The sequence below is a fragment of the Taudactylus pleione genome, unplaced genomic scaffold, assembly GCF_031769625.1.
Source record: "Taudactylus pleione unplaced genomic scaffold, aTauple2 ptg000199l, whole genome shotgun sequence".
In the NCBI taxonomy this organism is placed as follows: domain Eukaryota; kingdom Metazoa; phylum Chordata; class Amphibia; order Anura; family Myobatrachidae; genus Taudactylus; species Taudactylus pleione.
In genome coordinates, this window is record NW_028284601.1 from 4553099 (window position 1) to 4576755 (window position 23657).

At 45.4% G+C, this 23657-nt stretch overlaps 1 protein-coding gene across 7 annotated transcripts in view; it reads right to left on the reverse strand.

The window, feature by feature from the left end:
- Nucleotides 1–5530: 5530 nt before the first annotated feature.
- RYR1 (ryanodine receptor 1) overlaps nt 5531–23657 on the reverse strand; it is a 211666-nt gene continuing 193539 nt past the window's right edge. For 6 of the 7 annotated variants that reach the window (XM_088477043.1, XM_088477047.1, XM_088477044.1 and 3 more), the window contains 16 exons: nt 21483–21953; nt 20492–20592; nt 19812–20001; nt 19407–19493; nt 16935–17159; nt 16635–16765; nt 16082–16124; nt 15868–15998; nt 14289–14349; nt 12567–12713; nt 10873–11007; nt 10201–10357; nt 10030–10094; nt 9502–9602; nt 9348–9399; nt 5531–7344 (listed from right to left, as the gene is read on the reverse strand). In XM_088477043.1, coding sequence (XP_088333169.1) covers nt 7249–7344; nt 9348–9399; nt 9502–9602; nt 10030–10094; nt 10201–10357; nt 10873–11007; nt 12567–12713; nt 14289–14349; nt 15868–15998; nt 16082–16124; nt 16635–16765; nt 16935–17159; nt 19407–19493; nt 19812–20001; nt 20492–20592; nt 21483–21953 — 2193 coding nt within the window. In that variant the 3' untranslated portion in view covers nt 5531–7248. The remainder of the gene's footprint in view (nt 7345–9347; nt 9400–9501; nt 9603–10029; nt 10095–10200; nt 10358–10872; nt 11008–12566; nt 12714–14288; nt 14350–15867; nt 15999–16081; nt 16125–16634; nt 16766–16934; nt 17160–19406; nt 19494–19811; nt 20002–20491; nt 20593–21482; nt 21954–23657) is intronic. The other variant, XM_088477048.1, reaches the window with a different exon arrangement.

Here is a 23657-nt window from a genome sequence, read left to right on the forward strand (position 1 = left end):
ACACCAGTCACCGCATCGATGCTAATCGCATATGTACTAACATATGCGATTAGTATCGCAAAGGAAAGCTTTCGCGATAAGAGTTACCCTTTGCGAAGCTGCTGCCGCCGGGTGAGGTGGTCTCCGCGGGTCTTCTCCCCTCCTAGCCCCGGGAGCTTCCTGCTGGTGACCTCTGCAGGAAGTCCCGGGCTCCTCCTCCTCCTCCCTGCACCCAGAAGAAGAGGAGAAGGAGGCGGGGGACCCAGGAGGAGCACCCAGGAGGCTGAGGTGAGGGGTGGCCGGCAGTGAGAGGTGCTGGGCGACAGTGGCGAAGCTGCGGGAAGTGGGATGCGGTAAGAAGCCCATAGGCTTCTATAGGGTAATGCCAGAAAACCTGGTGTTACCCTCCACAATGAAAATCGGGCAGCCGGGGCTTAGTACATATGAAAATGCGGTAAAAACCCCAAAAACTGGGTTTTCACAACATTTTCCCTTCAGTACATCCCAGCCAGACAGTGAAACCAGAGACTCTTGGGGCACATTTACTAAGCGGCGCTTCTCACAGCTGCTGCTTCTATGGTGGTTTCAGTTGCTGGATTTAAAGGAGCAATAAAACTGCTGAAGAAGAAGGTGTCTTTGGGTGACCAAACTTATGAGCATGGACCAGTCCAGGTCTCAAGTAGGCTGCAGAAATTTTATCCATATTCATGGAAGGGATACAGAAATGTTGGTCACCACCGAGGGTGGAGGCTCCAATAATCTGACTACATTTCTTCTTCTTGGAGTCTGAATACTGAGAGGACAGAATGAATAAGAAGATCGAGACAGTTCTTTAGCCCATTCATTTTCTTGAGGTGGTGGCATTCCTTTTACCCATTTTAAATTCAGATTGGGACAGTGACAATCCATTTTACCCATTTTAAATTCAGATTGGGACAATGACAATGATGGTTGTGGTGGTCAGAGTACTCTTATCAGGTTTGTAGGCAGCTAGGCCCAGTTCTGAGTTACTGGTCACATCCATGAAGATTCTAGGTTCCTGGGAGATGACTTCTGGATTCTAACGGCCCCAACACACTGTGCTTTCCAGATTTGACCTACACAGTGATTACGGTGTCACGTTAACTCTAGTGTTCATGTCTTTCTGGGGATTTCCTATTAGGACCAGAGCTGGACTGCTTCTACTAGCCATAGGAGGAAAGTTTCTACCAACTGTATACCAGCTCCCAGACATTCAGGTGTGCTCCTTTTGGCTCATAGGTCAGGTGAGGTCTCAGGCCCCAGAATCTTATTTTCCTTTCCTTATGTGGGAACAGAAAACAACGTTGTTGGGTCACTAAATGCTCTGCTATTTTTTTAAAACAAATCTCTCTTAGGTCCTGAATCCAGATTGACTATATTGATCTACTCTGACACTGCATTTTCTTTCCATTCAGCTTCTAGATGGGGTCTAGATGGGGTCTAGGTGGTAGGTTACCGCATGTATGAACCAGGAGAAGTCCTGCTTGCCTGTAATTTTCTTGGATGGGTACATGCATGCTCCAAACTTGGGAGGGTCCATTGACTCTGACCTGTGACTGTGCATCAGGATGAGGATGTTTACATAGATTCCTACATGGCTCTTTCTTCTATGATTCAGGGGGTAAGGGTCCCCCATTCCCTGGAAGATAAGTTGATCAAGGTGATACCCCCCTGGCCTTGTTGCAGACTCATGTTTTGGATATGGTTAAGGCAATGGAGTCTCATGGTTAGATCATTTCAGTAATGAAACTTGACCCTTTCCCAGCTGATGGTCTTCCCAACTAGCGGACTAACCTTCTCTCTCTACTAGGCCTTGTGTAGACCTGGTTAGCTGCTTACAGACTACGGTATGTTCACCTTTTCTTAGGGGTACTAGGACAGTTGGTTATCCTTTTAAGGCACGTCAGCTTGTGTAGTCCCATTTGAGACTAGACCTTCGCATTTTAGTCCTTTATACAAGCTCTTTGTATCCGGAGGTGTTTACTCTCCCAGTTGACAGACTGGAGCTCAGAATGTTTTTGGAGAGGCAGACTCCGGCTCTCAGCTGGGGGCTATGCAGAGTTTATGGCTTGCTCAGAGGGCAACTAGTTTATCCTCCTGGCTTTGAGAATAACTGGCAGTATCTTCTGTTGGGGAGGGCAACATTTTCCCATAATCCCTTGGGTGGAATACTGCGCAGCAAGCTATCTCAGAAGACAGAGCCCTCACCCCAGGCAAAATAGATTGCTCTGCATTCTAAGGCCTATCATCAGCCAGTGGAAAGATGGGGGCATCCAGAAGTTCACATGGTAACATTATTTGAACCACGAGGGGAAGCAATTCTGCTCCAGTATGAGGCATCTGTAGGTGTATTTCGCAGGCATACTGTCGGTTCTACAGAGCTTCCATCTAATCTGTAGCACAAGACTGTCTCAGAGGGTCTTGGTACAGGGATATGCTAAGGGGCTGTGAGCTTGTGTGGCCTCAGTCTCTGAGGTCCAATCTATCATGACAGGGCTCCTTTTTTCATCAGTGTTATAACTCTGCTGGCTTTAATGGGTGGCTGTTGAAGCAATGATCCTTATACAGTAGCTATGTGATTTTAAGACCATGTAGTTCAGCCAGGACTGCCATCAGGGAAACTGCCGGATCTGGAGCCCCGGGCCCAGACAGAGAGGGGCTCGCCCAAGGATGGACTTACCAGCGATACAGCAGGGTCCCCTTGGGAGTAATGGCCCTGCCGGCATCCCAGCGCATACCAGATTACTGAAGATCTGCAGTGCCAGGCAGCTGTCATAGCTATACTTCCTGGTGGCTGGAGCCTCCCCCAGGCCAGCCACCTTACCATGAGCTCAGAGCAGCCAGATCAGCATACGCCTAAGCTGTGACCTGCATACACTTTCCTCCCCAGTGCACTCTGCTACTTGGACTCCTTCCCCTTGCAACAGGCAGCAGTGAGGGCCCCACAGCACACTGAGACAGAGGTAAATGGGGGCACAGAACAACAGAAGGGAATGTGTGTGTGTATCGGGGGGGTCACTGACAGGCAGAAGGAAATGTGTGTGAGGATCACAGATAGACAAAGGGGAGTGTGTGTATGTGTGTGTATGTGGAAGGGGGGTCGCTGACATACAGGTGGGAATGTGGGGGGGGTCACTTACATACAGAGGCGAATGTGGGGAGATCGCTGAGAGAGGGGAATTTGGTGAGGATTGTTGAGAGAGAGGAGAATGTATGGGGGTGTTACTGAGACGTGGGCATGTGGGGTGATCGCTGAGAGAGAGGGGAATGTGGGAAGGATTGTAGCTGCCTGGAACAATAAAGTTTTTTTTTTTTCTTATTGGGACAAGGCGCATGTAACATCATGATATCACGGGTGCACCACTGACAGAGGAACTGGCCACAGCCTGAAGAGGAGTAGCCAGAAGAGACACATGAGAAGGTAAATGTCTGTGGGCTATAAGGGCTGTTTGGAGAGACACAGGGGGTGCTGTCTAGAGAGACAGAAGGGGTACTGGCTAGGGAGATACTTTGGGGCTGGAGTTGCAGAAACGCAGGGGGGGCTGCCTATTTGTGATGGCAGCCCTGAGTTCAGCCCTTGTTCATAGTTCAAAAACATGTTGCAGCTAAAAATTACTACAGGATTTGGAAACTCAACATCTACCGTAGATCTAGTTGTGAAATTCAGGGGATTTCTACAGTACCTCTTCTTTTCATTGGGTCCAGTTGCTGATGTTCTAGGGTTTTTTCAATTCAGTTCCCTGACTGTTATGGTCTCAGCCGTTTTAATTTACTTTCTTAGAAAATTGTCTCTCTTGAATAAAGTGTAGACCTTCTTACGGGAAGCAATGCATGGTCAGCCTCCATACATCCCTCCTATAACTTTTTGGAAACTCAATCTGCTGCTGACCCTTCTTTCGAACTACTGGATTTGGTGAGGTTCAAATTCCTTACTTGGAATGTTGTCTTCCTATTAGCTAGCTCCTCAAAAAGGAGAGTTTTGGAGCTGGGGACTGCATCATCCTCTATGCTGAACGGGATGTGCTTTGAACCACTCTTTCTTTTCAGCCAAAGGTAGTCACTAATTTTCATTTGAAATGATGCATTGTGAGCCCTTCTTTGGATTTGGATAGGTCAATGGACAAAGAGGGCTTTCTTGGTTCACTGGACATTGTCACGACTTTGAAAATCATTGTCCAAAGGACCCAGGATGGATGGCGGCCTGACTTTCTACAATGTCCATGAGAGGCTGACCAGCTTCCAAACAGCCATTGCCATATGAATTACTGTGGTACTTCAACAGACTTATCTATGTCTGTCCTTTCCTGAACCTCTGAGGGCAGCACATTCTACCATATCGGAGCATCCTGGGCAGCATGGCATAGGGCCACTGCTAGCAGTTTTACTAGGCAGTCATCTGGTCTTCTATGCATATCTTTTCCAAATTTTTCAGATTTACTACTTTTGCATCAAAAGATGTCCGCTTTAGACAGGAGGTGCTACGCACAACGACTTTTGAATGTGCCCTCCCTTTGGAACCGCTTTAGGACATCCTCTGGTGTTCCACCATGGGTTAATCAAGAAATGTACATTTTTGTACTTACAGTATGTTAAATCTTTTTGGGGAACACTGGGCGCCCTTCATTCTTTGGGTGAGATGTAATATGGTGTGAGTTTTGAAAAAGTGCGAGTACGGAGCTATGTAATAGAGTGTGAGAACAAGCAAGCGCACATGTTTCTCACACCTCTGCAACTCACAATGGCAAAACACTCATCCAGATGTTTTGCCATTGTGAGCATAGAACTCTGGCAATGTAATAGAGTACGAGTGTTTCACTCACACACTATTACTTCTGAATACTCAAAAAAAAAAACTTACCTGCTTCAGGATACCGAGTCTAGCCTCAGCAGGTCCAAGAAACACAGACAGATGCACAGATCCGTGAGATCTGTGCGTGTTTCTGTGTGTAAAAAAAATAAACTTTGAAGAAAAAAAAAAGACGTGCCCCCCACAAGCATAACCAGCCCGTGCTCTGTAGAGCCTGTCCTGGTTCTTAAAATACAGGGGAAAATATGCTTAAAGGTCCCCTGTATTTTAAGAACCAGCACTGGGCTCTGCTGAGTGTGAGTGTGAATGTAAGTGTGCATGTATGCTATTAAACTTTATTTTCACGGTGTGTGTGTCTTGTGGTTATTTTAATATTTCTTTGCAGGTGAACTAATGCCCCGCATGCTGGTACTTTTGGTTCTCCAAGGACCAGCCTGCGGGGGAGGCTTGCTGGGACCTCTGGTTCTCCAGCAAAGACAATATTGTTACATCTTTTTTTACACTACACTTTAACACAAAGGGGTGCTGGGGAAAGGCCCGGGACTTGGTTAGACAGAACTGTAGCTTCTAAGCAGCCACCGGGATACAGAGGGCCAGAGTTTTTGCAGATATTTTTATTTACAAAACATACTGTACATTCTATAAAGCCAAATCATCCTATTGGTGTCATTGCTTGTGCTGAGGTGGATCAGTGTGGTAACAAGAAGTAAATGATTGCAAGCCTTACAGCGTCATCAATAAATACTTTATTACAGACAAACAGGACAAAAGTTCTGCACAATTAAGAAGTGAGCTCCCGACCTATATTTTGTAATACCTCCTGAGGCCATCTGCAAATATCCCATTGTGTAGGAGAGATTCTCTGTAGCGATCTTGCACAGAACATACAAGAAATATATTGCTGATTGTTGGTGAGAGAGGTGGACGCTGCGATATCACCATCTGGAGTAATGAAGCATTATAGCACAAGAGACTTCCGATGCACACAGCACTTCACTCACCAACAACACTCAGGCAATGATTGTGCTAACGAGTTCGGCATCTGCAGCAGCAACACGGTAAACATTCACAGTTACAAACAAAAGTAATCCCACATTGTCACCCTGTTGTATTCCCCCCCTTGTTGGGAGGTATAAGGCACTAGTATACAGAGAATGCAGGTAACACTGACAATGACTACACTCTGTAGAAGTAGCCGTACAGCATTGAGCTTGTAATTGGCTGTCCAGGCCAGATAGTGTGTAGGTCTTCTTACACCATAACCTGTTCAGGTGTCAACAACTATCCTGGATCACAGGACACAAAGCACTGCAAGTTCAATTCAGATTCTAGCAAAAATATAAATATTTCTAATGTACCCTGAACTTTCCAGAATTTGATGCAGGCAGGGAGTGACTGACAGACTTGCCTAGCAGGGTAACATTCTTCTGAGTAACTTTCAGAAACTTGTTTCCAAGATCCAGAAGAATTGTGTAACATCAATGCTAAACATGAAAATGGTTTGTCTTTTATACCCAATGGCTACTTTTTGACGTTTAATCAATTTGGGCAGCTGTTTCTTTGTAGGCTGCCGTAACAAAAATAGTGGCGTACAGTATTCACTGTAACCCTCCAATCAAAAAAATTCAGTGTCTTGCAGAGCACCCTTACTATTGGTGTGTCTCCATATAGAAATATTAGCATGTTCATGCAAGCTTTTTGCCACATAAATCATTTAACCAGCTATTTCATTTACCACAAGACTAGGAAAATAAACCAATCTAGGTGGATGTGTAATGTGTTTACGGATCAGGACAATTGAAATGTATAGAATTTTGTTTTTAACCCTTCCTTGCACTTATGTTTTTTGTAGTACTGCTTTAAATTGAAATGAGCAATATTATACCTTGGTATTTTGGCAGGGCCTTTGTGTGTCTGGTATAGGAAGAGTTTGGCAGAATCGGGGGCTGTTGGGGGGGGGCGGACAGATATTTCTTCGAGACTGACGATATTACACAAACTAGTATAAAACTAAAAATGTGCAATGCTCTGGAGCAAAGACAGTGAAGAAACTGGTAGTATTTCACCTTGCAAAATATTGGTGGCAGTGTCCGGACATTGAGACAACAGATTCCTATAGAGCAAAGGACAATTTCAGCGCTCTGTGGTGGTTCTGCAGCTTAAAATGCAATGCTCTTTAGCAGTCTCAATAAGAAATGCAATCCTCTGCAGAGGCCATAATGCTGTAAAGATGTGATGCCCTGCAGGGACATTGGCACTGAAGACATCTGGATTAGAATGCTGTAACAATCTCCAGTTAGTTAGTTTGTTGATGTTCTGCGGAGTCGCTTCTGTGCTGGATAAGCAGAGACGGAGACTGATAGGAAGTTATCTTGCCAATGTCTCCTGTAGGTTCAAGGATCTGATCACGATCCAGGGAATAACTATATTTAAAGTATGCGTTATCCCAGCTGATCCTCATAGGTCTTCCGGAAACAGTCTCCAGCGGGGAAGAAATCCCAGCACCTTTCCTGGTACATCTTCCAGACATAGGACTCCTGAAAGAGAGACAACCAAGTCACCTACTCTATGCTACATAATGATTGTAACAGACGAGACACTATACCATCCCTCGTAGCAGAGCAGCAGTGTTATTCAGTGTTGGGATGACCTGTATTGGTAACAGATGCTGGGGCACAGTGCACTATTATGCACAACTGTGCAAATTTTACAGGTCTAAAATGTAACCATTAGGAATTTGCTGTTTTAGAGAAATGTTCCTAATTGCTCCCACAAAACAGACGTACCAAGTTTATTCATCAATGTAAAGGGCACTGTACACAAATGGCAGCTTTAGTAAATCCCGCTAGGATTAAAGAGATAAGCGCATGCGGGACTACTGTCCATGCCTGTGCGTCGTGTTGTGACCCGGCTTCGCTGGTCCGTATTGCTAGCTATAGCATTATCTATCGACGTAAAGCTAAGCCTGTTGACGTTTTAAATTGACAAGGACGCTGTGCCCATAGAAGTCTATGGGGATTGGTATAAGCGGTGGAAATTAGGTTAATGCCTTTTGCTGAATTAGTGATCACCTTTTGTTAAATTGAGAGAAGCAGATTTAAGTAAAAAAAAAACTCTGATGGAAACACCAGAGATTTGGCTTTTGTCTGCTTAATAAATAGACCCCTAAGTATTGAATCAAATGCATTTTTTGGGTTATTTACGAGTGTGAGATATGTTGAATGTGGCAGGCATGCACAGACATTTACACAGTGTTTTGTGCATATGAAAATGCAGGAATGACATAGGAGAGGTGCTAAAAAGAACAACCAATAATTATGGTATGCAGTCGGGAAGCCGGCGGACCTAATCACGACAGCCGGCTTCCCGACTGTAATATCCTGGCAAGGGTCTAAAGACAGGCGTCGATATGCCCACGCCTGTCATTAGACATACGCCGGGAGCCCGACGCCCAGCATCCTGATCGATGGGACGCCGAGCCCGGATAGCCTGGGGGGGGGGGAGGGTTAGGTTTGGTGTTCCCGGGGGGGGACTTAGGCTAAGGCATCCCCCCCGGGAGGTTAGGTTTAGGCTATGGGAGGGGGGGGCTAGGGTTAGGCACGCCCAGGGGGAGGTTGGGGTTAGGCACCCCCCGGTGGAATTAGGTTCAGGCTGCAGGGAAGGGGGGTTAGGTTTAGGCACTTCGAGGATCGATTAGGGTTAGGTACTGGGGGGGGGGTTAGGGTTACGCACCCCTAAGGGCGGGCTAAGGTTAGGGGGTAGAATTAGGTTAGCTAATACTTACCTGAGGACGATCGGGATTTCCACTGCTGGCGGGATGCTGGTGTTGGGATTCCAACCGCCGGCGGTAAATCATACCGATTCCATAATTATCAATGCAGAACATTTATTATGAGGCACCACCCACAAGGGTTTCTTTCAAGGAGCACTCACAGTTTTACCAAGTTGCTCTTTCCTCCCATGAGAGGCCTAGGAACTGTACACCAGGACCTCATTCAGAGGTGGAAGCTGCTGTGCCCGCTCTGGCGCCCTATGCCAGAGTCGCGGGTGCGATAATATCTAAATGCTAGTTCCAGTCTTCCACTTGTGCACTAACATGCATCGGAATGTGCAAGGCCTGAGACGACCACTTTTTGCGCCCCCTACTCACGGTAGAACCACCAGTGATTTTAGACAGTCCACCAGCGACACTTGTACCTGCCTACGCAGAATGCTTGCAGTGACACGCCCACAATGCTCCAATTACATGCCCACGTGGCGGATGCTTTTGCGCTCCCTTCTGGCCACCTCCCAGACACTGCCAGGAATGCCCATCGCTTTGCTCTAGAGTTCTATTACCAGCTCTCCCAATCACAATAGCGCTTTTCTGCGCAAACTCTGGGTAGTGCATGTGCCGTAGGGGATTCCAGAATATTTTGTACTTCCTCTTGGTCCTCTCGGTCACACCTCCATATTACAGCCACTAGGTTTCCATAATGATAAAATGCCCATCTACTCCAATCAGCATGAAAAATCAGCGTCACAATGAGTGTTAGCTCACCTGCCCTGTGTGTTCCGTGTCATCTTTGTTAATCAGATACATCAAAAAGAACCTGGAACAAAGCACAGACCAAGTTAGAACCCATTAAAACACTATGGGCTTTACTTAAATTCAATCCTTGGTCAATCTCCCTGCTCCCAATCCCGCAGCTCACATGTAATTGGCCAAGTTATGTTCTTCCAGAGTATGACTCTCAAAGCCGTGCGGCGTCGTATCAAAGTAATCACTTCCGATGCCACAGATGAAGCATTTGGTCTGGTGGGAAGAACATTATAATGTCAGGGCAGAGGTGGTGGAAGATGAATTGTAAAGAATAAATGGAACAGTACATAAGGAGAGAGGCAAGGAGCAGCACAAAGGAGCAAAGTAGAGGTAATGAGAAGCAGATGCATAAGGAAATAATTAAAATGAAACAAGGCGGGGAGGGGGTAATGGAAATCATGGAGAAGAAAGCTGATTAACTAAAAAGAGATATGGAGGACCACCGAGATGGTTATGGTAGAGCAACTGATTATTAAGAAGAGCAGTGAGGTAGAAAAACATGAGAGGGAATGAATTACGTTGGTTGATGGTGTAAGACTGACGCAAGTTTTGAAGTGTATGAGGAGTGACAAGAAAGATAAGAACAGATGTGGTGGAGCTCACTGGGAACAGTAATCAGATAGATAATAAGGGACATCACCTCCATATCCTCCTTCACTTGCTCCTGTTGGTCTCTCAGTTCTCCAAATGCGTCAATGATCAGACCTGAAGGAGGAATCCATGTTTAGTTATAATTCATTATTTTAATTGCCGGGTCAGGGGTTATGACTGAGAGATTTACAATGAGGGATTGTCCCTGACCGCTACCTACCCTGAATGATGGCCAGCAGGATGACGATGACAAAGAAGAAGAAAGTGATGTCAAAGACAACGCGGTAGAGTTCATACTCGTCTCCTGCAGGGTCCTCGATCTCATCTCCAATGCCTCCACCGGCTCGTACCCCCACGTACATATGGAAGAGATAACACTGTGGAGATGGAACCATCAAGTATATATTACAGAAGGGGAGGAGAGATCTTTATATATCTTGTGATAATGATAGTAACTGGGTGGAGGGTCAAAGTTTATTTTAGAAGAATGATGGTTATGAGCATGGAGATTCCTTGCACCACGTCATTCCACCTAATCCCAGCAAAGCAGGGTATGAGCACGAACATTAAGGTCCATCTATTATTATAGGGTGCAGGTATAGTTCCTTGCTGGCCTTTTCTGCTTAAACAGTGAATTTGTGCTCTTTTCTGAGCAGCTCTACAATCAATACCGTGAGAGTTTTTAACAATTCCGGACAGTGGTGGCCACTAATGCTTTTTAAGTTTGACAAACTTGATGGCTGCTGCTTAAAATATATTCCTTCATTTAATAACACCTGGGGCCTACCAGATCATAGTAACATGGCAGGCCTTGGGCAATAATAAGCGGATGGGCCAACATCGATGATTACTACATGGAGAGACAAGACATGTACAATGCAGGTGTACTCACAGTCATCATGTCATCGCACTTCATGTCCGGCTCATCCTCATCCTCGCTCTTGTTGTAAAACTTCCGGAAGAAGTTGAAGGCGACCACGGTGTACAGGTATACCACCACGGCCAGGAGTCCCACGGTCATCATGAGCTGCAGAGAGTCAGGGAGAGAATCAAGGTTGAGGAACCATCATATAGTGGGACTCATAGACTGTAGTCAGAAGGAAAAGTGAGAGGTGGGAGGATTATTATCCTGATCGGATCACATGTCCAGCAGGGAATTTCTCTCCCGTGTATACAGGACAAAAAAGGGTAAAAGAGTCAGAACGGAAAAATTATAAATAAAGAACGTGAAATACAGAATAAGTGAGCACCATGGCCTAATCCTGAGTCGGGCGCCGGTACAAATACGGACGGAGGCCACTGATATCTACAAACCGCGCGTGCGCCATACATCTGCAGACTGCAGATGTGCTTACCTTGCATATACACACGCATGGAGACTGAAAAAGCGGATAGATTGATGCATTGACCATCACTCTTTTTCCGTGACATGTGAGAGCGCCGCGGGTGGGTAGGCAGATTTCTGCGCTTGTTTGATGAGACGGAGATGCGGCGCGTGTTTCACATGATTCTTTTGCGCCCAGTATGCAGTGGGTGTAAATTACGATACTGATTGTGATGGCTGTGGAGGGATAAGCGGTGGGCGCGCAGGCCTTCTGATGGATACTCTTAGTAGCGTAAGGCAGCAAGCAGGCTGGAGAGAAATGCAGCTGCAAATGCGTCCAATTAGAATCAGCCCCTATGTGAAGTGTAAAACAGAGAATCTGCACCCGCCATAGGACTGGTACAATTTTTGATGGTAGAGTCTAAGGATGTACCTATTCGGATGTTGAAAATGGGCATTAAAAATCACCAATTTCATTAAATAAATATTTTTACAATAAGGACTAAGAAGATATGGACAAGAGAAACAAATAATCCTGGACTTTGCATAACACACACCTAAAAGGGACAGGAGACCATTTCTATTTGCATTTAGGGCCCGATTCAGACCCGTTCGCAATGCTGTGTTCGCAAGCAGCCAAAGTATGCAAATCCCGCGATCACAAGCAAGACATTACTACACCCACTATGTTTTGCCGTGCGATCGCGGTATGAAATTAGATGCCCGCTTGCCCTTAGTAACATACGTAATCTCCAGGAAGTGTATTAAACAATCGGTAACATCAGCCAACATCGTACTCATATGCACCACTTGTGGCTGACCATTCCCTACCGCAAGCACTGCGAGTGCTGCGGTGTGTATTTCAGACATATGACGTGAATGCTGACGCTGCGTCTTAATTATGTACGCCCCTCAAATGGCGTTTAAACGCACAGACACACCTGCGTTCGCACCACCACACCCCGGTTACCTTCGACCTTCCCCTGTTACCACCCACAAACGGCACGTCCTGTCATTCATATTTGCGGACTGGCTGCGATCACTTCCCGATCGTAGCGACTGGTTCACTCACTGCATCTCATACGCATGCGCAGATTGACAACATTGGCCGGCTGCGTGCGAACGCAGCTTTGCGAACGGGTCTGAATCGGGCCCTCAGTCCAGCGACCTACAGTATGCAATTGTATTTACTAAGGGGCCCTTGCTGTCATGAAAAAGTGTAGAAGACACAGCGCTGACTGATTAGGAATTTGTACACAAACCTGTTTGCCGTTGTGTGTAACTGAGGACAGGATCGTGCGAAGGGTCTTGACGCCCATGGCGATATCCAGAAGGTGGGCAGCAAAGAAGAAATTGTTGTAGTGGCCAAGCAGGGACATGACGGTATACCACACCAGGTACAGGAAAGTCTGGGGGCAAAGATAACAAATACTTGCAGTGTCAATAAAACCACACACAGCAGGAGCATGATAGATTTCCATGTAGTACTTTATATTCTGCATCTGCCATTAGCTCTCTTGTGTTGTCAACCAAACTTATTTATGTCCCTCTCATCTACGTGACACCCGTCTGAAATACATAATACATTCATACTGATAACCAGCAACAGGTTCAAGTGTTTAACATGATTGCAAGAGTGCAAAATGTGCTTTGGCCACAAAATGCGATTTGGTCCTATATTCCTGCCGAGTACGCCTAATTTTATAGGAAGAGACAAGATGGCCAGAGAGGAGCTGTGCGGGTTGGGGTGTTGTTTCTTGCTGAACGGCGGTATTAATGTGCCTTCTTGTACATGTAAAAATAAACATTTCATTTTGTTGGATGAGATTAGTTTAAAAAGATTGGAGGGTGGAAAAAGGAGATTTAGGGGGAGTTCCCTGAATAACGGGGGTCCATAGAGAATGTTCTACCCATAAAAAGATACTAGTATACATAGACTGATACTGCTGTGTTTTGGGAGCATATAGGCGGCATGTTATAACAAATCACATACTGGGCCTGATTCAGAGTTGGACGCTCTTTGAGAGCGCTCGCTCTGAATCAGGGCTTCCCTTTTTTTTAAAGACGGCCTCCTGGCCGCTCGCATAGCTGTGGGCGACCACTCACAGCTTATGCGAGCGGCCAGGTGACGGTCGCGATGGTCACGACCATCGGGGCTTGCGACGAGACCCTTGTTGTAGGGTCTCGTGGCCGCAAGCCCCAGTGGACTTCCTCTAATAGAGCAGGAAGTCCACCTACTGACATCACGAGTGATGTCAGTAGGGCCGCCCACAAACGGCAGGCGTTCCTACAGGAACGCCTCCGTTTGCCCAGCCACCCCCCCTCCCTGCACGCCTCCAAAACGGGGCAAGCTGTCAATCACCATCGACAGCTGCCTCGCTTTTGTGTGAGACCCGTAGCGACGGAGCGCCCGTCGCTGGCCAGGTCTCGCGCATGCACGCTCCGGAACCAGCTCCGGCGTGCGCATGCACAGTGGGGGACCATCGACCCACTTGCGAGCGCTGTGCGCTCGCGAGCGGGTCGGAATCAGGCCCACTGCAGCCCTGAACAAAAGCAAGGGATTATGGTGCAGGGAAGGGGAGAGAAAGTGGCGCATATCCTGCATAGTAATGACTAGTCTCATAACCCTGCATTTACCTTAATTAAATTAAGACATTAATGAAGCTAAAAACTAGCAGTATTTTTAAAAACAGATGAAGATAATGGCCTTAACATATCTTAACATAACTCTGGGCAATGGAGCAACATTCTCATTCTCTCCACTATTTGTATATCCAATCAGACCCATGATCCCACCAAAGTGGGAGCAGAGACCGTTCCCAAAGCTAAAGCGTGGGTGAGCACAAGAGAATGTTCTAGGCTGACAATTTGGCAGTGTGCCAGGCGGAGAAGCGCTAAATGACCACGCGTTTTGCACTTTCATAATATGTTTAGATAAAGAGCTCTTGTCACAGAAAGCAGTTTATATTTCAAGCTGTGCTTACATTATCTGTGAAGACCACGCCGAATTTCCAGATCTGATACTTTATGTCAATTGAGGTGATCCTGTAGGAGGAAACAAAAAGTCATGGGTGAGGACACGTCTGGATAATAATATTTAGATTAATATGAGGTCTCTTGCACCAACGACAGGGCTGGTGCAAGTGCGAAGTGATAATGATGACGACTATAAAACCCAGCATATGGACAGTGGCAGTGCGGTGGCATAGATGCGTACAATCCAGCATACTGGCGAATATCTGCATTTAGTTCTGCGTGCGCAGTGCGGGTACAACTGAGGCTGCATCGGTCCCAATGTGTGTAATATTTGTATGGTCAGTAGAAGGCACCTGTTCTGGACATAACAGAACAGAGGACTCCAGGAGACAACTGTTGCTAAAAGTAAGTAGGACAACAGAAATACACAAGAAGAAGAAAGCGGAATCAGTATGTAATGCATCCCAAAGAAGGAAACGGTATGTAATTCCCCCGGATGCAATGCTGGCGGACTGAATCCCGATGCTGAAAGCCAGAAACATGACGATCCATCCTGGGGCTGGTAAGTACCCTAACCCTCCGCTCTCCCCCCTTAACCCTCCCTTAGTGGTGCCTAACCCTAACTTCCCCCCCGGTGATGCCTAACCATAACCCTCCCACCCCCTAAACCTAACCCGGGGTGGTGCCTAACCCTAAGTCCCCCCGGGGATTCCCCAACCTAAATCCCCCCCCCCCCACGCGGCTAATCGCTAACACTGCACTGTTTACCTACGTTTGGGAAGCCGTCTGTCTAGATTCCGGCATCGGGATCTAGATGGGCGATGGGATTTCAACGCGGGTCTTTATTCCCGCGTCGGGATTTAGACGCCAGGATTTAGTCATACGGCGTTGGCATTTTGACCACATCCCGAAGAAAACATGTTCTGTAAGTTTTGCAATTGAATATGGAGAACACTTAAGGTACAGAATGAGAACAAATGTTGGACTTAATCCAGAGTGCGAGCATCAAGAGAGGACAATTCGGAGCAACATGCAGGTACATTCTATAAGAGCCTCAAAGAGGAGTCAAATAGATTTGTGCAATAAACTACACTGATGAGAAAGAAGAAACAACTTAGTGATTTTGATTCTGGAAAACATTTTAAGAAATAAGAACAAGGTGCTTGGGTGGAAATGGTGAAACGTTAGGGGAAAAACAACTGTGTTTGATGTCAAGATGGAGTTGACAATAAAAGTATTGTGGATTAGTGCACTGCAGGTCCAGATGGGAGTAAGTAAATAATTATAATAAGTAGAGTGGAGAGAAGGCCAAGAAATTAAAAAAGAAGGCCGAAGTTGTTTAAAAGATAAAAGGAGCCTGGCAAATGTAGGGAATGGTGGTGAATATTGCTCAGTAAAAAGAAATCTGGTGAGATAATCAAGCCGGGGAGAGAGAACCAATGGAGAAGTTATCCAAAGCAACCAGTCAGCTTCTAACCATCATTTATCTAGCACAGAGTTAGAAGCTGACCAGCTGCTTTGGGCAACGTCTTCACTTTATATCTCTCCAAGGCTCGGTACATCTCCCCCAATAGTGAATAACCCTACCATGCTAGCAGGGATTTATCTGGCTCTCGTTTCTTCCCATTTTGAGAGCTGATTTCCAGACTGGCCAGATCCATTCCCAACAGTTCCGCTATCCTCTCACGGCCATAGATGTCTCCATATTTATCCAGTACCTGAAAGGGGAAGATAAAGTCACTGTGCATGAGAAAGGAGCAGGAATAATTTGAGATGATGTTAATGAATTTAGGGCAGTTACCTTCCGCTTCACAAACTTGTCCCAGTAGTTACTTGGAAATGATCTGCAAACATTTGTAAAACAAGAGACTGATTCATCATGAAATATTCTGTACAGTTGCATCTTAAATAATTTATATACTGTATCGGACACAAATGACAATAATTCTACATATTTTTAACTATTAAGGGTCCACTGGACTTTGGGGGTATATAATGTAACAAAAATCCACATTGGGCAGTTTTACCTGGACCGCCAACTTCAGAAAGCAGTCACGAAAATTTGGTAGCAAATTGTCTTTGCCTTGGTACTCATAAAAAGCCCCAACTCTGCATGCCGTAAATGATATCATAGTTTCATGATTCATTCTATTTTAGATAGTCATACATCATCGTGTACAGAGTCTTAGTTATCCAGAACTGTAATAGTTTACAGCATACTCTCTTGCATTGCAAAAAGGAGCTAGTAGAAATGTTTTTCTTCAAATTAAAAAAAAAAAATTAAATATTTTTTAAATTTAAATGTAAAAAGTTATTTTACATTTATCAACTTCCACCCAATTAGAATGACTCACGGCGTATTCAAGACCAGGCGATCCCATTGTCCTTTGATGTCATCATCTTCTGGTTGCTCTGTGATGTAGACACCATCAAACTCAAGTTTACGAGCCAACTCTTTCTCCCGTTTAAAGATGACCAGAGGAACCTGATGAACGGAGGAGCCATATGTGAGGCCAACAAGTCATTATTTTCTAGTTCTAATTTTCTACAGAGTTAAATGTTGCCAAATGGTATAGAAGCGCAAGAAAAGTCAACAATGTAGTCTGGAAAATATATCAGTCTTAAAGTCTGGACATGGTGTCTTTCTGCCTCACCTTCAGACAGTTGTAGCCGATGATGCACAAGGCGGCAATAAGTGTGTGGACTATGGACAGGATATTCATTGCTGGTTGCATATAGCCGGTGCTTTCCTCCAAGAAGAAGTATACAATGCTCTCTTCTTCATCATCATCGTCTCCCCCCCCCTCATCTAGTATGGGCAGATCCTCCTCCATTCCTGAACCTTCAAAGTCATCCTCACCTTTAGGGGAATCAGACACCTGGGCGAATCAAATTCAACATGAGTTAAAAGCATGGACATGCCTGAAGGGATCAGTGCATAGAGAGTGTACGGTAACATGTATCAGTGGTGAGATTTGATAAGGATTATTGGTTAAGCGGAAATTATGGGTTAAAGAGGCAATAGTCTATGTGGGTCAGGATATCGGACAAGAATTGCATCAACTCTCCATGGATCAAACCCCTTCCCCTGTCCTTTGCTTGGACTTTCAAACTTGGCAATCTGAATGGATTTATGGGGATGCATGGATGAGATTGAGGGTGCCGGGCAGCAGTACTGATTCCAACACTTTTTGGGGTTTTTCAGGCTGCTGAAGACCCAAATTGAGGTGTCTGACAGGTCAAGAAGCTGAACAAAAGCTGAGTCCTATCATACAGGATAAGAATCACAGGGCATTATAAAGACATCTCCAAAATGTTAAAATGTGCTCAGCAGGGGACACTTGCTGGGCTGATTCCCGATGCTGGCAGGGTTATATGGGTTGCTACCAGCTACTGCTTGTGCCATTCTGTGTATTGCTGAACACTGCATTCTCCTCCATAACTGTGCAGGGATCCTGGTCTCTCTCTCTCTCTGTATATATCAGGGATCCCGGTCTCTCTCTCTCTGTATATGTCAGGGTGAGTGGGTCTCACGGTTTTACCAATTATGCATTTTTTTTTACAAGGTTGTAATTTACAGAATTAAAGGGTTGTTTCTCTGCTGATTCACACTCATTGATTGTGTACTGCAGTGTTTTCCTGTATGTTTATCTTTCTCTAGTATGTCTGCAAAAAGGTTCTTTGTGCCGTACTAAATTGCCCCAGGGCTGTCCAGAGCTGGGATGCTGCTAGGCGATTTGCACCACCGAGACCCCGGGATGCACGCAGCGGATGGAATCTTATTGGTGGAATGTACTTGGCTCAGAGTGATGGTACGCTCCATCTCGGAACTCATTAAAAGGTCAGACCACCCTAGGGGTCTGTGTACTAGACCTTGGAGAGAGAGATGAAGTGGATGGAGATTAAAGTACAAACCAATCAGCTCCTAGCTCCTCTCATTTTTTAAGCAGCCTGTAAAGTGACATTTAGGAGCAGATTGGTTGGTACTTTATCTCCGTCCACTTTCTCTCTGTCTCCAAGGCTTAGTACAGAGAGACCCCACAGTCTGCAAACTGACAGTTAAGAGGTGATTGGTCGGTACTTCATCTCCATCTACTTTATCTCTCTAAGGCCTAATACATACAGTGCATCTGGAAAGTATTCACAACGCTTCCCTTTTTTCCACATTTTGTTATGTTACAGCCTTATTCCAAAATGGAATAAATTATTTTGTGTCCTCAAAATTCTACACACAATACCCCATAATGACTACGTGCAAAAAGTTTTTATTGAGATTTTTGCACATTTTATTTAAAAAAAGAAATCACATGTACATAAGTATTCACGGCCTTTGCCATGAAGCTCAAAATTTAGCTCAGGTGCATCCAGTTTCCACTGATCATCCTAGTCCTAGTTGGACAGAAAATCTTTACGTGTGTATGCAGTTTTAGACAGACTATGTGCGGACACACTAGCTACTGTCCCCTGCAAGAGCTATGGTGCTGCTTGGGTATCCTACCAAGGGGAGTCTAATTTGGACCCCCTGGTGTAGGATAGTGAGGTTTAGGGGGATTCAGATCTGGAAGATCTTGTAGAATGGGAGGATGTTTCTCCCATTAGGCAATGCAGTGAGGATTTGATTTTACTAGTCTGTCAGGCCTTGAACTTTGATGATCCAGTGGAACCTGAGATGTCCCAAGAGTATGAATAAGCAAAGCAACATGGTACTTGATATTGCCTATCCGGCTTCTACCTACATGAAGAACTCACTCGCTACCACAAATGTCCCCCCCCTCCTCTGGGTCTTCACCCAGATCACTGCTTCGCCCCATGCCATTTAGAGACAGAGCTGCATAATGACTGGGGTTGTATGGAGCATCATAAATAAAAAAGGTATGGAAGTAATCATATTGTTTATAGATCAGAATATAAGTGAGTCATGCAAAGTATCTCAGAACCTGCTTATACCAGAAATTTGCTTTGGGTTTTAAACCCATGAAATGTTCAAGGACAGTATGTAAACAGTCAATAGAGATCAATTACACAATGTAAAATAACATACTGTAGTTTAGATGAGAACAAGAGCATGGTTGACATGAGGGAAGACCTAGTGTATGTCCTTCATGAGCGTTGTAACCAGAACTGACCTTGTAGAACAGAAGAATGAAATTGATAGCGAAGGCCAAGAAGAGCGCCAGGAACCGGAGGTTGTAGAAATTCCTAGAAAGATAGTTCTGAGGAGAAAAGAACAGAGGCTAATCACCAGCAGTAGAAACTTAGTAGATATTAATAATTGTGAAGGCCACAGTAAGATGGAGGACAAAAACATTAAGGGGGGAATGTATCAAATCATCTAAAGAGGATAATTGGAGAAGTTGCGCATAGCAACCAATCAGCTGCTGGCTATCATTTATCTTGCACAGTCTATAAAATGATAGCTAGTAGTTGATTGGTTGCTTTAGACAACTTCCCCACGTGTTCTTTTTAGAATTTTTGATACATCTCCCCCTATGTACAGTAACACTAATGAGAAGCTATGATTCCTGACTGACCAAGAATTTGATTCTCTGGATTTCCAGCTCATTCCAGAACTCAAAACCTCCTTCGGCTGCCTCTGCTTTCTTGTCCTTAGAAGGGGTCTTCCACTTGCTTTCGACAGTGACCTCGGGATCTTCAGGTTCTTCGGGAGCGGGAGCTGCAGCTACTTCCTCCGCCACCTCTCCTTTCTCCCCATTCTCTGAGCTAGTGGGTGGACATTTCAATGACACCGACATGTCTGAGAGATGATTTCTATGTTCTAAAGTTATTTCATCATAAAACCAAAGTAGAATTCGAACAATGTTATGGATACCCTATCCATTAGATGCTCTGGAGTCTATGATTGAGGTTATATTTTAACCACACATGAGTATAAAAAATGCAAAACTATGTGCTAAAAATGGACAAAATTTACCGTTAATATTCAACTTTGTCAGCTGAGCATGTACTTTTATCTTGATGATCAATTAAATGCTTTGAAACTGATATACACAAATATATGTATAAGAAATAATGGATGGCTTGTAACTTAATATAGGCTTCTATAATTGAACTGTGAATATCATCTACAATTATCTCCGGATGTTGTATGGAGAATATTCCAAATATCCTGTGATCCCATGTTAGATGATGCATTGGTAAAGATTTAAAGGTAGTTTGTTGCAATCTGGAGCTCTGGAACCCCGACACTCACTCTGCTTTCTCTGGTTCCGCCTCTGGTGCTGGCTCCTCCTCCTCCTCTGCAGCCGGCTCTGGTTGGACAGCACCGTCTAAGTGTTCTGGCACATCTTCATCCTACAGGAAATTGTCAACAGTTCAACTATTATGCCATGCATAAAAATCCATTAATCATGAGATATACATATAAATATTAGATCCACTATAAGCTACGAGACAGATACAGATCTTTTTGAAAGTTTTCGTTTTTGGGGGGGGTTTTTGGGAGCAGCAAATTGGGGCCTCTTACATTTGGGCCTTTGTGAGCGCCTGGTTTGCTACTGATCATCATCATCAGTGCACACATTACCCTGCTCTGTACTAAGTGCAAATGATACACTTCCACACAGGCGTACTGTTGCTTATGCCCAACTCTGCATAGCCCACGGCATCCTTGAGAAAGACCACTGAGTAGCTGAAACACGTTGGAGGACACGCCATTATACGCCAGCTTCTCCAGCTCTGCGCTCCTACACCCCTGTGCAGGAACCAGATCTGGGATCTAATCACTATTGGCAGCAGCACAACGCGCTGCAGCTGCAGGACCCCACGGGTTTGTGGGTTATTCCGTCTGAGCACACACAGCCACATAGGATGCCAGAGGAGGGGAGGAGCAGATCCTGTACACCTGCCCACTCTTATCTCCCTAAGAACACTTAGCGGCAGTGGGGCCAGGAGGGCACCTACTGGTAAGGTCACTACCCACAGACACACAGCCTATCATTAAGTCCAGCAAGACTGAATTACATACCCAGGTCCCAAGCAGTATAGCCCACATTTGCCTACCAGCGAACGCCACATTACACCCAGTTCGGCCTCTTCAATCGTCAGTGTAGATGTGATCCACACGCACAAGACTCTGGATCAGCCGTACTTGCTTGCACAGTATTCTCAGTGCGAATCCGCTGTGACATGCAATATGGATGGAAATAAGGTATGGTTGTTCTAAGATGAACAAATTCACTTACTCCAAATTTCCTCTTCAAAATGGGAGATCCCTCTGGAGTCGGAGGTTCCACTGGAGTGGTTTCTCCCATATCCCCTAAGCCACCAGGAGCATCTGCAGAACCGAGTCTGTAGTGTCCACCATCCTTCTTGAGCTCCATACCAAATATCTCTCCACCTTCTTCTTGCGCTTCTTCTTTGCTCTTGTCCACAAAGTCAGTCTCGTCGCCATTGTCGGGTAACTCATCACTAACTACTGCGGGAAGACCATCTCCATGGACTTCGTCCTGTGTGGGATCCGGCATGCTGGCCAGAAGCTCAGTTACAGTTAATTTCTGGGCACCCTCCACCAGGCTACCTCCAAATAAAGTGTGCCATATTAGGAAAAAGATGCCCTTGCAGATACTGTAGATGAAGTGAAGGATTCCAATAAACAATGTCCACAGGAAGGAAGCAATAGCCATGACTATCTCCTTTATGGACATCTTCTTGACCTGATGAGAAAGAAAAATTAAGATATAGGTAATATGCACTTTTATTACTGGATTTACCAGCTAGAGCTACAGTACTTAATATTCTGACCTTTCTTATTTGCCCTCACCAATTACTTGCTTTCTATCATGGACAAATCTTGAAAAATATCTATACTACATATGTATATGTATATGTAGATGTTTTGCTGGGAACTAGGATGTTTTATGTATTAAGCAGTGAAAAGCGTGGAGAAGTGGGTACCAGTGAAGAAGTTGCCCATAGCAAAAAATCAGCTCCTACCTTTTATTTTATGGACTGTACTTGATAAATGCTACTTCAAATCAATCTAAGCAGCCTGTTTATTAATAATGGTGCCCCAAAAATTAACATATTTTATTGCTGCAATATGGGCTTATTTAGGGGCTATTAACAAAGGGCCTGATTCAGAGATGTACGTTCATCCGAGGATGAATGCACACCTCCAATGTTTTGGGGTATGCACCTGCGCAGGAATCTACGGCACATTTGTGCAGAACGGGTCCTGTGATCTCGCTCGCAGACCCCAAGAGGCGGCATGACTGACATGCCACAGCGTTTGGGGGGTGGAGCAGGGGCGTGCCTGGACGCCCTTCCCAGAAATGGAGGCACGTCGCCTCAGTTTTCCTGGAGGGACGAGGCCAGGGTCTGCATTGACGGACCACGCACATACTTACCGACTTTGTAGAACAGCTTTCCGGGAGCAGGCTGGAGAGCTCCTGCAGTAGGCTGGATCGGGGGGCGGGGCCAGACTGGTGATGTAATTAGCCCCCTGTGTTTCTCGGAAAAGTCCGTCATTCACGGCTCTGCGTGGAGGGGGCTGAGCCAAATGATGCAAATTGTGCCCTTTAGCCCCGCTCGCTCCTCACAGATCCACAAATTTCCCACTAAATCTCCCCAACCTGCCCGGGCAGGATGCGGGAGATCTGCCTACACTTCCGGGGGTGCGGGGGGTTACCCAAAAAATCGGGAGCCTCCTGCGACTTCCGGGAGTGTTGGCAAGTATGGATCACGCATATGCAGCAAGGAGCTCTGCATTTGCATCTGAGATGGATGGATTTGCACGGCCGCTTGTGTGCGGCTGTGTAAATCCGTCCATCTCCGAATCAGGCGCAAAGGGGCTTACGCTGGGACAGTGGTTACAATCAGAGACCATTCTGATGGAGAGTAAAGTGACAGCTTGCACTAGCACTTTATCGCTGTGCTAGGACCCAGTTTAGCTAATGCCCTTGCAAGAAAGCCACACGTGCAAGTCTAGACTGCTGGGGAGGGATCCGGAGATCAAGCTCCTGATTACACCTTCACAACAGTAGCCCATAAGTGTTAGCTATGGGGGAGGGGGGAGGGTTTGCTTTTTGGAGCGTAATAAATTGGAGAAGACCAGGAGATATCTGCTAATATTTCCCGTGTTTAGCTCTTGGTAAATAGCAGGGATACTAAAATAAAGTTGAAATTCCTATTTCAACATGATTTTTTTAATGAGAGGAAGAAGTTTAATAAATAAGCTGCTAACTCTTTAAATCCGAACAGCAATTAGAATCAATTAGAATCGCAGTAACAAATCGCAGTATCAAGCTGTGATTTTTTTTATTTGAATGGTTTTCAGTGATTTGTGTGGTGATTTCGAAGATTATAATGTATACAAGGGAAGACTGATAGCAACCCACTGGATAGCTGCTGTTTTCGCA